At 35.2% G+C, this 14573-nt stretch overlaps 1 protein-coding gene across 1 annotated transcript; it reads right to left on the bottom strand.

The window, feature by feature from the left end:
• Window positions 1-4648: 4648 nt before the first annotated feature.
• LOC103945245 (probable WRKY transcription factor 13) lies at window positions 4649-9650 on the bottom strand. The gene is made up of 3 exons (XM_048582070.1): window positions 8918-9650; window positions 8497-8742; window positions 4649-5161 (listed from the first exon to the last, which is right to left on the bottom strand). Exons 1-3 carry the CDS (start codon window positions 9307-9309, stop codon window positions 4984-4986), a joined length of 816 nt encoding a protein of 271 aa, XP_048438027.1. The 5' UTR covers window positions 9310-9650; the 3' UTR covers window positions 4649-4983.
• Between the last annotated feature and the right edge of the window lie 4923 nt (window positions 9651-14573).

Genomic DNA, 14573 nt, shown 5'->3' with positions numbered 1-14573 from the left:
AGTAGTCCCACTTTTAGAACCACCATTTGAAGACTCATCATGAAAACCTGACTGTGAGCCCTTGCTTTGACCGGAAGAAAAACCACCATTATTCCCTTTGAATTTGATACCAAAATATAGTTTTTGAGCATTGTTTCCATAAGTACTTCTGTTTGAATTAAATGTACCACGATTGGTCTGATGATTGAATGGCCTGTGATTACTTCCAGTAAATCTATAGCCTCCTCATTGATAACCATTTGCTTCCATATTTGAACTTTCACCCTGATAAGTTCCATTGCCTTGATATGAACTGTTTCCAAAACTTCCCTGAAAGCCATTTGCTCCCATATTCGAACTTTCACCTTGATAAATCTGACGGAAATGTTCATTTGAGCAACATTTATGCATGGAATTAACAATTCAAGGCAAAATCATGCTTGTATGCACTCAAAAACAAAACTTTACCCATGAAATTCAAGGCTTAGTAGTTGTGGTGAACCAAGACTCAACTCAAATCTTAAAGAAAAGAGTTAAGAAACTTTTATACCTTTAAAGCACCTCTTTGCTTAGCAAAGGATATTCACCTATATGATGGCCTTCTTTCCTTAGTCTTCTTGCTCCTTGGCTCCATGGATGTGGATGGAGGAACTTTGCTTCTTGGCTCCATGACTTCTTGGATCTGGATGAAGGAATGGATTCTCCAAGTTCTCAAGAAATGGATCCTTTAAGTTTTCACACCAAGGATAGCATTGAGGAAAAGATGAGCAACCTAGGAAGAAATAGATGCTAGTCCATTCTTCCTAGGGTGGCCGACCTCCTAAAAGAACATAGAGCTTTTTGTGTTTTACTTTTTTCTCTCTAGAAAACCCTTATGAGGGAATGAGTTATAATTTCCTTTCTATAGCCACTTACATTGAGTGGCATAATTGAAATTAAAACCAATTCTACCTCACACTCTCAATGGCTGGCCATGTGGGTTCATTGGGCTTTTATGCCCTTTGTGTTTTCAAGTTGTCATACAACTTGAGTTATTAGACTTGACATTTGAAGCCCATTGGGCCTTGAGGCCCAAAACTAACCTGAGGTCTAAAACAAACTTATTCGTTTGATTAATTAATCCTAGCCATAAATAATTAAACCATTTAATTATCCTTACTCATCTCTGTTGTTTCTTCAATCTCTACCTTACATGGTGTACAATCCATTATGTTCCTTTTAGCAAAGCAGTGGGCGATTAGAACTTTTCAAATCGATTGTGAATTGAAACTTACTTTTCAATTCTCCCTTTAGTGATTATAAACCTTTAGGGCTTCCACAAACCATGAGTGACACCTAACAGTATGTTATGACTACCCAAGCTAATCAGAAGAGGTGGAGAACCTATTCAGTTTGGGATTACAATGCAATACGATCTTTCTCTAATACAATATTCTTGACCACATTGTTTGTTTTGATAGTTTATTCATGTCTACTATCTAATGTGATTCTCTTACATATATGATTACCTTGAATGTGATTTGGAATGAATTCCAAAATCTCATTCATACTCTGGCTAGAGATTCTTAATCACATCATAGAGTATTCTCCTTCAAACGGTTTGAAGGTTAGAGATCCCTTGTTGTGCATTCACTTGCCTCCATGGCTAAGTGGTTTAACCCCAACTATGTCGTGGACACCCTTTGGCGGAGTGACTTTGACATAGTCAAAGATCAAGGACCCAACCACAGACAATTATGATGCCTCAAGTCAAATGACTACTTTGCATTATCCCAACCATGAGAACTCCTTGTTGATTGCTTTCAGTAGACTCCTTATTGATTGCGTTCAGTGGACTCATTCTCATGTGACATAAGTATGAGAACTCCTTGTTGATTGCGTTCAGTGGACTCATTCTCATGTGACATACGTATGAGAACTCCTTGTTGATTGCGTTCAGTGTACTTATTCTCTATTGAGCACCTACATGCTTGTCTTGGTGTCAGTCACACAAATGACTCGAGACTAGTCACTCTCTTTAAGAGAAGACATAGCACGTATTGATCTTAATGGATTGGCAATACCCAATTGGCAATCCTATGATCAGAAATGTTTAGGATATAAGAATGGTCTCATGAATCTAACTTCTTTGGATCACATTCTCCCAATTACATATTCCTTGGACTTTTCGTTTAAGCATATAACATTTATATGAGACGACTTTAAACGATAATCTTTACCCTTTATATTAAACTAGATTGGTTTAACATGTAAAATGTTTGTAAAGTATCATCATATGATTAGCTTTAGGGCACATTTCTAACAAAATCCCATTAGTACCATTACTGTGATTAACAGATCTATCACTATTCATATACATTGCAGACTTGGTACTAGTAAGAGAAATGACCATGGACTTAATAGTCAACTCAGCACTGAGAAGCTGTGCCCTAAAATCTTTTAGAGAGATTGGAGTCTCTCTTGCCAATATTACTATCTTGATCATATCAAACTCCTGTGGCAAACCAGTTAATGCAGCAATAACAAGATCACTGTCTGAAACCCTTTCTCCTGCAGAAATTAATTGATCCCTTATAGCTTTCAATCTTAACAGAAAATTTTCAATTGAATCACCTCCTTTTTGTGCAGTGTAAAACTCAATTTTTAACTGGTTGATCCATGAGATAGACACAGAAGCCAAGCGATCTTGCAGAGCATTCCACACTTCATGTGAGGTTTTACTGTATGGCATCATCAGATAATGTAGTAATTAACAAGCTTAGTAAAGCCATATCCTTTTTCACCCAATTCTTATATGCAGCAGCAATCTCCTTTGTAACTCCAGTTTCAGAATGTATAACAAATTTTGGTGGACATGGATTCTCACTGGTAAAGAAATCAAACAAATCATATCCACGCAAGATTGACTGAAACTGAAAACTCCATTTAACAATGTTGTCATCTTCCAATTTTACAGTTAGCATTCCCAGAAGACCTTCAATTTTCACAGATTCCACTATATGATTAGACATTTTGATTATGTGCACCAGATTCTTCCTCTTGCACAACCAAGAATTATCAAACCACTTCCAAAACACTCACAAAGATCAAAATTATACCCAGAACACTTACAAGAACCAAAAACTCTTTTCGGCAATCAGCCTTCAAAGAGAAACAATTTACAGGAAACAAAGATTTTGGTTATCAGCCTTAAATCAAGATTGCATACTCCGACAATTAGCCTTCAATGGAAAATATTATAACACACAAATCTAGAAATAATGGCTATCATCTTTATAATCTATTGCAATGTCAAACGACCTTATAAGCAAACAATTCATCTAGCAGAAAGAAAACCCACTGACACAAAACATCAAATAGTGAGAGTGCATAGACCTTTCTTTGTTGAAATTGCATAATTCAAACTCCAAAACTTCTCCACGAACATCAAAAAACTTGTAATCGATAGGAAAACACGAATGAATCTTGCAACGGAAAACACAGAACCACCAGGGAACAACCACCGACGATGATACCATATTAACACTAAACTAAGTATCTCGAAAGGAAGAAGAAAGCAAAGAAAACTTTCTTAGAAGAATGTAGTGAGAGAGAGAAAGAAGAGAGAGAGAGAGAGAGAGATAACGAAGAATGAACTGCTATGAATGTATTGATTGAATGAGAATTACAGAGAGACTGTTATTTATACTACAACCTTAGTTTCACAGCTAAGTCACCAGAAACTAACTTTTCTTATCCTTTTAGCTGTGTAACCATAATCCTAACAACCTTAGTTGACGTGTAGGCCATCTGTCAAAACCATCTCTTACTGATGTGTACATATCTGTCAACACAAGTATTAAGTTATTACATATTGACCTAGAAGGTGAACTGCCACATAATAAGTATAACATATATATATATATATATATATATTACTTGTCAACTAGGTGTTGGGATACAAATCTTGCCATTGGATCCATGGTAGATTGCAGTAGCAACGGCTGGTACCCCGCAAACGGGCTGGGTATCAAGCTCAGCTTGAACAACCCAATGCCCCTTTGGTCATCATGTTCTGGCATGATGGCCTCCATTGATTTTTAGCACAGACTTGAGTTGGAGTTGATTTTTGTCCAAATCAGGCCATATTCTGGCCCTGTAGCCATCTTCATTGGATATAACCTTACGTATGTCTAACCTAGTCCCCTTTACTAGACCCTAAAGTCAAAAGAAAATTGTGATCATTCACAGTTTAATCTTAATGCAGAAACAATTTATTGTTTCATATTCTCATGTATTGTTGAATTAAGATAGAATGACTTGTAATTACAATTATTTTGGATCACGAAAACAAATGATAGACTTATAAAAAGTTGAATCATTTCTTACATTGTCAAGTAGTTTTATAATACAACCTTAACTTTCTTCGATTTCCACAATCACTCTTAGAAGAAATCTTAACCCCAAATGAATATTTTACAGAGTAAAATCCATGAATGAAGATTCAGAACGATATTAATTAAATGGTGAAAGCTGTGCAAAAGTTGGGAGTACAAGAAACCATAGTGTTATTTTCATTAGCGTATTAGAATAGGAGGCTTAACAAAACCGGTTATCGAACAAAACCGGGTATCAAAGCCCATGCATGTTAATTATGGATCTCCAATGCATTGAGAAGTTTTAATTGTAATCAGAACATAAAGTGATATACGATGTATTATTATAATATAGGTGAACGACATGATTGATACATCTAGAGCATATTTTTCGATGTCCCTCCATTTCATATACCGCCTTATATTCCAGATACACAAAATTTCTCAAATACATGCAGTCAAAGACACATGCATGCACAACCACAGTGCAGCAGGCTAGGTATAATATGCGGGTGATCGTTTGAATCCATAACCAAAAATAAAAAATAAAAAACACCAAACAAAAACTAGAACTGCAAACAAAAACGAAAACGAGAGCTCACGAGGCTATTATGAGTTAATATACAGTAGTCGGTAGCAGTCTGGCTAGCTACCAGAAGAAGTTGTTCAGGTGCGACGGAGATCGTGAATCTTGATCATCAAGATCATGAGATGGAGAATGTACGTGTCTCCCTTCATACGTTGTGATCACCATCCTCGGGTCCTCGGCTAATCGCTCTACTCGTTTCTTTACGCGGCAGTTATCCATCGTACAACGATAGTAACTCCTGCAATTCAGTAAACATAAACGTACTTAGTTCAGTATCAAGTGAAATTCTCATAATAATCGGTGCTATAGACTAATTGCACTTCAGGTCTGGGAAATGTCAAAAGCTCTTCAACTGCCCTGGTTAGTAGTATGTTAGGTTTAAAATTTTCAGGGGACCTACTTATGGGACCTATTTAACCCCGAAATTCCAAGTCAAAATATGATTCCTGGTTACTTTAGCAAAATAAAAACGATTTCCCTTTAATTAAATACATGCAGCACTCACCCGAAGGCTAAAGTTGCACATGTTTGCTTATGATTCAATTTATTGACTATCGGCTTTTAGAAAATCTTAATTTTTTTTTTCCCCACAAACTCTTACTCAAAATCTTCATCTATTCATTGATCTCCTATGGAAAGTCATCTCTAGCCGGACTTGTAATTGAAAATAGATGCCCATATGGCTAGAATACGAATTTGAACTACACATTCGGACAAGAATTAATCTGATCAATGATATTAGTAACTAGTAAACCACACATTTAAGCAATAATCAATGATACAAATTTAATTAAAGTTGGTAGTGAAATGGAGAGAATATCTAGACAGATCAAAGGATAGAGACAGTGTTCTAAAAGACCCGGCTAGGGGGCTACCCACCATCACGATTAATCACTCGGTGTTTAAAAAGATAAGAAAGGACGCCTATACTTGCCTAAGCGCCCGCTTACGTACCCGCCTCGACCGCCTAGGTCGCGACTCTAACTTAGAAAATAGGTCTAGCCTGCGTAAGTCACGACTCTAACTTAAACAAAAGATAGATAACTTCCTCTTTGCATTTTATTTTTTAAATAAATAGTAAAAGACTTGTTGGATTGGATGAACATTCATTATATATGCTTGTTCCCCTGGCAGATTATAGACAGCTGAGCTTTTATTTTTTTTTGTTACATAACAGGCAGATTATAGACAGCTGAGCTTTTATTTATAAGCTCTCTAACCCTGGCAGCAAACTAACTATTTTCTAATTGAAAACGGCACTTAAAGTGCCTTTTCATGATCTACTTGAATTTTTACTAATTAGTTTCAAAAATATTTTCACAAAAAATATTTTCAATCATTTTAAAATCACTTCTAAACGAGTCCTAAGTCGCTAGCCAACCCATAGCATAAGAATCTAATATCACCACGACTTAGGTTATTTTTTTGAATATATAGTGAGCTTCAGTCCACAAATCTCTCATATAAGCTTATTTGAGGGACACCTTTATAGGGCCAACTTAACAGTGCATTTCAAAGAGGACAACGTGTGGGTACTAATCAATCAATATCCAAATATATTATCTTCTTAAAGGGAATTGTTATTGACACTTCAAATTTCTCATTCTACACTCCAAACTTTCTATATTTAGAAAGAAAAATACACTTGTGAGTAGTGTAGAATGAAATTTTTGGAGTGCTAATAACACTTCCCTTCTTAAATAGTCCACTAATATTGTAACACATCAAATAAAAGTTCAAACTCTCTTCCTACTTTGTCCCAACTCTTGCTATTCCTAGAACCTAGACGGTTTGAGCCACTAAGGACTATGATTCAATAATATTCTTTTACACTTATAAGTGTAAGGCCTTGAGTTTTACTCCGATCCGTCTTTGAGTTCGATACAATGATCTATTTTTCGTTTTTTTTTTTTTGGCCAAACTGCTCCATCTAACTTAACACACCTAACTCTTATGGAAAATTTTAAAGGTGGATTTATTGACTCATTATTCATCAACAGTAAAAAATCCTCGTCAAGTTCAGCTTGGGGTAGGGTTTTTCAATATTTGTAAGATATTCTAAATAGATGTCAGTCATTATTCCTACTTTTGACATTGTATACATTTCTTTCCAAAAAATAAAAGACATTGCATACAAATATAATTGAACACCACAATTAATCATTCCTGAAGAAAACAGGAGACCATACAATTCAACAAATGAGGCCTATGTACATATGATTATGCAGGCTATATATAGACACATTCAAACTTCAAATCATATCTGAAGAATTTTGCTGCACTTAATTGCAACACCTATGGTGATAAAGTGGGGCATGAATCTCAATGCCAATATAAAAGGAATAAAACAAAACTGCTTCAGAAAATGTCATATAATATACGTAATTAAGGTAATATTCTCTTCTCCAATAATTTGACAAGTTATATTATAAGTTGACAGACTGTTGAATACCTAACTAAGATCAACAATCTCGATTGACACTGGCAGGAGAAAATTTATATATATGCATATATTTTGACATTTGAAGCTGCAGTGAATCAGTAGAATGTCTGTACACAGGCATGCAATGTTTTCAGAGAACGAGAACTTTTCCATTCAAGCAATACGTATATAGATTCCGAAATTCGATATAACTTTGGGCCATTTGGTAATATTTTTGTCTCAAACTTTGAAAAAGCAAGATAATGAGAAAGAAAAATATAACAAATAGGAGGATCTAGAAGAAGAAGTATATGCAGTGGTGGTGCGTAAAAGGAGACATACATGCAAACTAAAATCATTTCACATTAATCTCTTTCTTTCTTATTATGTTTTTTATTCATGCTCTATTTTCTCCACTTCTTTTCACCAGCATGAGGGCTACCATGACTAACAACCCAGGTAGCCTTTTTTTTTTTTTTTTAAATGAAAATATAATATATATATATCTTTATATATTTTAAGGTAATTCATCCTAAGTAATAAGCCTAAGCCTTATCACTCATTATTAACACAAGTTAGAATGTCATTCGGTATCCTAGAGAAATTTGTTTACTCAGTTACTGAACAGATTTCTTCAATGGAACCTAATTTGTGGAAGGTACATTAATTCAATATTTCATGAAAAAATAGTCATTTCCGGTACCCCAATATTATCCATCCCCTTAATTATTCTGCTTTGGCATATATATGATGATTAACTGGTAAACTTTGTATAATTGATCAATCTTTGCACACTATAATGAATTTTATATCATATGAATTTCATCTTTGAAGAGTAGTAATAATTATAGTTCTTTTTGGAAATTGCTTTTGCAAGGGCTACATTTACCATCAAATCTCCAGCACCAAGCCTAGCCTGTAAAAGCCTAATGATGACAGACAATGATACCAATGACAATAATAAAAGAGAGAGAAAGAAAGAGAGAAAAAGGAGAAAAGAGGGAACACATCATGTGTAATGGGTACAAGCAGTAGAGCTAATATTTCCAACGAGACATGCAACTAAATTTTTTTTTGGACTGATAAAAGCAAAAAAGGAAGGAAAAGGGTGAGGAAAATGATCAGTACAATCTGAATTTATGCAATTATACCTTGGATGCTGTGTGTTCTTTACCACTTTCTGTCCGTACTTTCTCCACTTGTATCCATCATCAAGCACATCGACATCGCTCAGGGTTTTGAAGCAAAACCTAGGCTCCCTTACCTTCCTCCTAATTGCCTTCATCTTCTTCATCTTCATTGCCGAAAGACCTCCTAAATAAGGATGATGGCTGTCGTCTCCGCCGCTTGATCTCTTGCTGTTCAGGCAGTACTCATCACTCACGTCTCCCCATGCCCTAGAATATAAACACACAGAAATGGTTTCAATACATATTTACATGATTAATAGTAGTGCATGTTATGCAAAAGTATAATTATAAGGTGTTAAATTAAAGAAAATGTTCAAGAAGAGTGCATGGAGATTAATTAGAAGGGGAATAATTAAGTGTGATATACTATATATGAGTTTACCAGAGATTTGCGGTGGATCTTTGCAGAGAAAGGAGATGGCCATGGGGTCCTCCTCCTCCTCCTCCTCCTCCTCCACCAAATTCAGAACTAGTAGTGATGTTATGATCTTGTTTATGCCTCAGAGGAGGAGTAAGTGATGGCCGGGGGACTAGGGTTTCAGAGAGAGTGGTAGTTGAAGGTGCATCATCAGAAGCTATGCTAGCCGTGCTCAAGCCGCCTTTGAGAGATTGGTGACCTACCAAGGGCAACGATGAAAAGGTCAAGTTTTGTGGGAAAGGAAAGAAATCCATCTGTGTATTACAACCCTCTCCCTCTTGATTCTCAAACAAACCCAGCGGTTGGTGGTGGTGGTGGTGGTTGAGAATGGCTGCCTGGGACGTTCTAGATGCCATCTCTCTCTCTCTCTCTCTCTCTCTCTCTCTCTCTCTCTCTCTTGTATATATGGTGTAGAGGATCGATAAGAAATATAATTAAGGTTATTAGCCTTGTAGGGAGATGATAATCCAGGTAAATCTATCTGGGAAACAACCATACGCAAAGTTTAGATTAAAAGCACCAGGGAGGCAGGGCCGCAGGAGGGTCTCTCTCAAACTTCAAAAGAAATATAATTAAGGTTATTAGCCTTGTAGGGAGATGATAATCCAAGTGAATCTATCTGGGAAACAACCATACGCAAAGTTTAGATTAAAAGCACCAGGGAGGCAGGAGGGTCTCACTCAAACTTCAAGGATATATACATGGAAAAGGAATCACCTATAAATAACACATGACTACAACTTTCCCTTTGTTACTTTTCCCCTCTTTTGTTTTTGGACTGTTTTATTCACACCACGCATTGTATTAATACATCATACATACTAAAAATACCAACATCTCTTTTTTAAATTAAATATTATCCTCCTCTCACTTTAATTACTTATCCAAATTACACTCACACTACACTTACTAAACAAATTTCAACAAGTATCCACCGAAACTGTAACAGATATTTGCCGAAATAATATAAAATTCCAGTAAATGCTTAGAGAAGTAGCTGTGTATGTTGTCAGTATGCTCTAAACTAAGAGTAAGTAACGCATGAAACAGTTCAATTTTCAGCAAGTATTCTCAGAAATTATCTTCACCTCTTCAGTTGAAACCTACCAAAAGATCATCGTCTTTACAGTATAGACCTACCGAAAACCTGTACTTATATATATATGAAGTCATCTTTATATTTTATATTTTTTTTATACATATATGAATTCATAACTTGTGTGGAGCCTCCATACAATCGATTTCATGTTTTATTCATTAAAACAAGTTTTTTTTTCATGAACGTGTTGTCTTTTTATAGTTATATGGTTTTGTTCTACAATGAAGGATGGAGTAGGTTTGAGAACTTAAAGAAAAAGAACCTTAGGATGCAAGTTATCTAACGTTAGAAATGCCTTGGGGTGTATTCATAAAATATCTAGGGCCTAAATAAGCATTTCATATTAGGACATATAAGTCCATAAATCCTAAACTTTAAGTAAGGTGTATTCAACAAAATGTGGAGTGTCTTATTGACACCCTTTTTATTTTTGTTTTGTTTTGTTTTTTGTGTCTCTAAAGACCCTTTCAATTTCAACACAAAAGAAATATTTTCAAATTTAAAGATGAAACTTTATTAAGGGAGATGCAGAGTTTGAACGGGAACGCAGTGGGATAAAGGTCCTAAGTACTATTTAAAAACTGAATTAATTATCATTACATCTTCACTAACAAGGGTTATTTTACGTTATATTAAATAAAGTTAACCGTTAATAGGTCAAATATATCCAAACTAGTTCCTACAATCAGTTCAAACTAAACATGTGTCCTGCTCACATAGAGTACTAAGTAAGTAAATAGTGCTACACATATTGCCATTTGACCTCAAAAGCATGGAAAATACAGGTCTCACAAGTCCTTGTTAGTGGAGTTTCACTGTTTTGTGGTGGTCAACAATATAGGACTAGTATGCTTAATCACCAAAATTTCACGTTGTTACAAGGGTTTATTTGCCTGCTTAATTACCAAAGTTTGTCGTTTAATTTGGTTGCATGGAGGCATGTGGAAACCCCCTCAAGCATAAAAATGAAGGGTTTTTTATTTTTTTATTTATTTTGACTGGAGGGAACCGACAGTTGACATATAGATGAGTACACAATAATAGAACAAAAGATCTGAAATATAAGTGTGCATACAACTACAAGTGAAAATAATCACTCGCTGCAAAAGCTTTCAAAAAGAAAGAAAAAAGGAAAGTGAGGGGTTACACTTCATATGTCTAACTAATCAATTTCTCTGGATTATTTTTGTAGGGTTTATTTGGGGGCACCAAAAAGAAAGAAATATTAGAGGTAATGATGATGAATCTTGGGTGCAAATCTACCTCCTCTGCATCGGCCGTGAAGGTATCATTACGATTTTTGTGAAAGAGGCCCTATTTGACTTTATGCAGAGAAAAAGCTTCTCACCTTTCTAATCTCGCTTTTGCTATTTACTTTTGTTTATGCCTCACCCAACCCCCACGTCTACCACATAATTTCTCAAATTCCAAACCACCGTATGATATTGTTATCATCTCTTCAATTAGTCTTGGTAATCTTTCAATGCCTTTGAGGTTTCTTCCTAAGTTAGAAATGTTTGGTGGGCCTTATTAATCGATTTATTGGCATAATACTAGCAATCTGCTGATTAATTATTTTCCCAACTATAATTTAAGAATAATGGCCTTTTTGTACTACATCCTCTTGTTAAACTTAAGATAAAATGATTAACATATTACATATGGGTGATTTTATTGAACACCCCACAATTTAGATCTAATTTGTCAAGTGGAACATAGAATCGATTAGCTGAAGGCTTCACAACAAGTTTCACTTTATATAATTTCTATTATATGTATCAACTTTAAAGATGCTCATAATATGGTGATCGTACAATGTGATCAAGATACAATTTTCAGCAGTGCTCTACCGAAAACATGAAAATATTTTGGTATGTCTATAGAAAACTATTCAACCTTACAACTAGAATCTACTGAAATTTTATGGCAGCAGGTCCACACCGACAATTCTTCAAAAAGTTAGTAACTACTGCAAGTCGAAATTGTTCAAGTTTTCAGTAGTACTCACCAAAATTATCCGGGGTGAAGACGAGTTCGTGTTTTAAATTTTGTTTTCAATTTACAGTTAGACATGTGTATTTTAGTGTACAAATTTTAGGTGTTATGTGGAGAGGGTGGGTATGAGATTTAAGTATTTTCATTTTGAGTTTAGACATGTCGATATGTTCGATGGAGTAAAAACTCAAATTTGTGTTTTAATAATTTGAGCATGTTCATTAGAGATAGTTGAATATATGTTTCAGTTTGACTCTAAGTTAAAGTTTCACCGGATTGGGTATGTACATGAAACAATTGCTATACTTTGACTTAAATATAATATTTGAGTCCAAATTTTAGTTTGGAGATGGCCTCATCAAATGAATACAATTACATTGTGACTCATTCATATATGACGGGCAGTATCATGGTACGAATGTGATCATTAGAGAAATGTAGGGAAATGTAGGGATATAGATTTGTAGTCCATATGAAGAAATGATTTCATTCCAACAAACGCTCACATTTAATGATGTATTATGTAGTATGCAAGATAAGATTATGGTTACATAATTACTTATTTGAAACGGCTTAGAAATGTTGGACTTCAAATGCTTTGACCTTCATAATTAAATTTGTTAGTCACTTGATAATTATTAGCAATGTTATTTGGATTTGTAAAACATACACATTTATTGACACATATTATAATATCGGTGAGTCCTACGTACAACACAGAGATCAACTCTATTATAGAGTCAATTTTGTGTGTCTAAATAGAATTACACTAATTTTCCTCATGGTGGTTTGATTTGATGCATGCCCATATCTGAGCTCCCCACCACTGCTTTTCTGCTTCTCCTTCATGCCAAGTCCACCCCTTGATAGATCTCTTATTTTCGCTAAACTTTGGTTTATCAGTCTTCGCTACAATATGTATGTTTTTTGCCCACTAAGTCAAAATAAGACTTATTCTTTATGGCAATATGCAATGAGTTCTCTGGCAACGCGACTTCCATTCGTGGTGGCAGCCAAGGTTTAAGTTTATGAGTTACACTGGTTTTGTAATTTATTGTGAGTTGTAAAGTTTGGATTTGGGTATTCCTTAAATGTTTTGATCTGCGGTTGTAATGTATACTTAAGGAGTTGAGTAATGCTAAGTCATACTTTTGTGTACAATATTGCGTCACCCCTTTAATAGTCATAGGACCTATAAATATAAGATGTCTCATCTCTCCTAAAGAAGTGATAAAAATAAAAAAAATAAAAAAATAGAAAAACTTTATATTTTAACCATGTACAAACTGTTTCTCATTTGGGTGGATTTGGGTCTAGGAGTTGGGTTGGGGAAATTCTTTTTCACGTGAATAATGAACTACCTTAGCTAATCTTTTATCACTCACCACCTATTGTGAATAGTTACTATTCGCAATAGTTTATTTTTCTTTTCATCTATGATTCAATTATTTAATAGTTCTTTAACGGCTAAAGTTAATTTAGAATATGTTTCTGTGGTTGTGCCATGTGTTCATATCTATGAGAAATCTTGTTAAAACGTCGTTATCGTCGAGTCACGTGCTTTATCTTACCTTCAACCTTATAAGACAGTGCCACATATTCCACGTGTCCTGTTTTTTGTCCCGTCAAACACCTCTAATGCACTCTTGACGAAAATAAGAAATATGGCTGACGTCAATCAAAACGGGTTGATTTGGGGTAGAACCGCCCGAGCTGCTGTCAAGGCTCCAAATTGCCCAGACTTGGAAACATGGGTGAAAAAGGGGGTTTTGGAGTGGATTTGGCCCCTTGTCATGGCAAACATCGACTGGGTGGAAATGCTCTAACAATAAAGTGAGAACGGAAGAGATATAGAAATGTACATATAATTTGTGGGAGTGAGACGTTTTATAATTAGGTTAACTATTGCTGGCGTGGGGCTAACGTGCCTATGATGTCAGCATAATACGTAGGAAAATGGAATAATATCTAGGGTTGGCCTGGCCCTGTGAAAGGTGGAGATGGAGAGTGTGGTGGGAAACAAACATCATTTCTTTTTGTCTCTGTTTATGCGTGGTCATTATTCCACTCAGATTCACATCCCCTATTTATTATTTAATTCATCAATTTCTTTCTTACCTTTCTTTTTGTTTAAAAAACAAAAATAAAAAAATCTGGATATCGATTTCTTTCTTTGCTTTCCCTCAAAAAGCCAAAGGAAGATGAAATAAAATATACAATTACAGTGCGAGACTGTGACCGTTATTTGCATGTCCTTAGCGGCCAAAGTATATGTTTATTTCAAATTTCCAAGCTTCATGAATAGGTCTAAGAAAATTTAATTGCGAGTATGACCCTGTCGGTTATTGCTGATAGGCAGAATTAATATAAATATGAAGTCTGGAACTTGTTTTGGGCAAGAGCATAAACGGCCAAAGTTGATGCTATTTCAATTTTTTTGTTTTGGTCGAGGATTGTATAATACAATTATTATCTGAACGTTTATATAGATACTAGCCTCTGGCCATGCTATACGCGTGTGGCGAT

Source organism: the organism of the source record quoted next, unplaced genomic scaffold, assembly GCF_019419815.1.
Source record: "Pyrus x bretschneideri cultivar Hongxiangsu unplaced genomic scaffold, Pyrus_bretschneideri_v1 Contig18, whole genome shotgun sequence".
NCBI classification, from domain to species: domain Eukaryota; kingdom Viridiplantae; phylum Streptophyta; class Magnoliopsida; order Rosales; family Rosaceae; genus Pyrus; species Pyrus x bretschneideri.
This window is presented reverse-complemented; position numbering and strand designations above follow the sequence as displayed.